We start from the raw sequence: 2564 nt of genomic DNA, 5'->3' as shown, positions 1-2564 counted from the left end.
CATATCTCAAATTATCCATTCCCCTACTGGTGATTCATTATTCCTCTTTTTCAATATTTACATTAAATTTCAAAAGAGGATCTTCAAAAATAGGAACAGCATTTGACCAAGCCCACAGAGAGACCTGTAAACATGGCTTTACTTACTCTGTGATGACTGCCAAAATGATTCTGTATATTTACTAGATGATCTGGTGGTTTGATCTAAAAAATAAAAAACAACAGTACACTATAAATAATGTTCAACTTTTAAAATGTACATTTTACAAGACAATAGTGAGAATTTAATAAAAAGAGCAAAAATATTCAGATAAGTCCCAGGTAATTAAAAACTTGGATGTATAATTTATTTTAAAAAGTTTCTGTTGAAAAGTGTCTGTTCATATCCTTTGCCCACTTTTGGATGGATTTGTTTGTTTGTTTTTTGCTTGTAAATCTGTTTTAGTTCTTTGTAGAGTCTGGATATTAGCCCTTTGTCAGATGGGTAGATTGCAAAAGAAGACATATGTGAGGCCAACAAACACATGAAAAAATGCTCATCATCACTGGTCATTAGAGAAATACAAATCAAAACCACACTGAGATACCATCTCACACCACTTAGAAAGGCGATCATTAAAAAATCTGGAGACAACAGATGCTGGAGATGATGTGGAGAAATAGGAACACTTTTACACTGTTGGTGGGAGCGTAAATTAGTTCAACCATTGTGGAAGACAGTGTGGTGCTTCCTCAAGGACCTAGAAACAGAAATTCCATTTGACCCAGCAACCCCGTTACTGGGTATATACCCAAAGGATTATAAATCATTCTATTATAAAGACACATGCACACAGATGTTCACTGTAGCACTGTTTACGATAGCAAAGACCTGGAACCAACCCACATGCCCACTGACGATAGACTGGACAAGGAAAATGTGGTACATATATACCATGGAATACTATGCAGCCATAAAAAATGATGATTTTGTGTCCTTTGTAGGGACATGGATGAATCTGGAAACCATCATTCTCAGCAAACTGACACAAGAACAGAAAATCAAACACCATATGTTCTTACTCATAGGTGAGTGGTGAACAACGAGAACACATGGACACAGGGAGGGGAACATCACACATTGGGGTCTGTTGTGGGGGGCCAGGGGAGGGACAGCAGGGGTGGGGGTTGGAGAGGTTGGGGAGGGATAACATGGGGAAAAATGCCAGATACAGATGATGGGGGGATGGAGGCAACAAACCACACTGCTATATATGTACCTATGCAACAATCCTGCATGATCTGCACATGTACCCCAGAACCTAAAGTACAATAAAAAAAAATAGAAAAGAAGTTTTTCTTGTCGGATAAATGATTTGCAAATATTTTCTCCCAGTCTGAGTCTTCTCATTTCATTTTATTAGCTGTGTCTTTCACAGAGCAGTTTTTGATTTTGATAAAATTCAGTTTGCCTTTTTTCTATCGTTGATCGTATTTTCATTATGTATCCAACAATTTTTTTTCTAACTCAAAGGCACAAAGATTTCCTTTTTTTCTAGAAGTGCTATAATTTCACATTTATTCCTGTACTACATTTTAATATTTTACGCTGTGAGGTGTGGAAGGATCAGGAGAGTTTTGTTTTTGTCTTCCAAAGTGTTTAATCACCATTTATTGAAAACATTATATTTTTCTCAGTTGAACTGCCTTTGCACTTTGGTGAAAAATCAGTTGACTACCTTTGTCTGTGTCTATTCCTGGAGCCTCTTTATTTTCCATAGATCTGTATGTCTATCTTACCATGAGTATCACACTCTCTTGGTTACTGTAGCTTTATGATAAGCATTAAAATCAGGTAGTGGGAGTCCTCCAACTTTATTTTTCAAAAAATGTTTGGTTATTCTATTTCTTTTGCCTTTCCCAATAAATTTTAGACATACCCTGTCAATATCTGCAAAAATTCCTGCTAAGATTTGATGGGGATTGCATTGAATTTGTAGACCATTTTAGGAAGAACTGAGAGCAATACTGAATTTCCAATCCCTGGACACACATTTGTCACTCCATTTATTTAGAAAAGAAAATAATGTTTTCTTTTGTGAGTGTTTTGTAGTTTTCAGCCTACAGGTCTTGCATATATTTTGTTAGATTTATACCTATGTGTTTCATATTTCAGGAAATGGTATAAACATACTTAAATGTTTTTCATTGCTGGCATATAGAAATATAATTTTTTGTACATTGATTTTGTATTTAATGTATTTAATTTAACACTGTATTATATGAAAATAAAGAGAGATTTATTTCTTCCTTTACAGTCAAAAAAATAAAAACGTTTCTAGGTCACGGTGGCTCACACCTCCCCAGCACCTTGGGAGGTAGAGGAGAGCGGATCACCTGAGGTCAGGAGGTTGAGACCAGCCTGGCCAACACCGTGAAACCCTGTCTCCACTAAAAATACACACATCAGCCAGGCATGGTGTGCATACCTATAATCCCAGCTACTCAGGAGGCTGAGGCAGGAGAATCCCTTGAACTCAAGAGGCGGAAGTTGCAGTGAGCGGAGATCACACCACTGCAATCCAG

General features: G+C 36.9%; 1 protein-coding gene across 2 annotated transcripts in view; it reads right to left on the bottom strand.

The window, feature by feature from the left end:
• Positions 1-2564, bottom strand: part of TOR1AIP1 (torsin 1A interacting protein 1) — a 43673-nt gene that overhangs the window by 15350 nt on the left and 25759 nt on the right. For both annotated transcript variants that reach the window (XM_017524434.2, XM_017524435.2), the window contains one exon: positions 147-203. In XM_017524434.2, the coding sequence (XP_017379923.1) occupies positions 147-203 (57 nt within the window). The remainder of the gene's footprint in view (positions 1-146; positions 204-2564) is intronic.

Source organism: Cebus imitator, unplaced genomic scaffold (assembly GCF_001604975.1).
Source record: "Cebus imitator isolate Cc_AM_T3 unplaced genomic scaffold, Cebus_imitator-1.0 Scaffold33, whole genome shotgun sequence".
Lineage (NCBI taxonomy): Eukaryota > Metazoa > Chordata > Mammalia > Primates > Cebidae > Cebus > Cebus imitator.
Note: the sequence above shows the minus strand (reverse complement) of the source record. Positions and strands in the feature narration are given on the sequence as shown.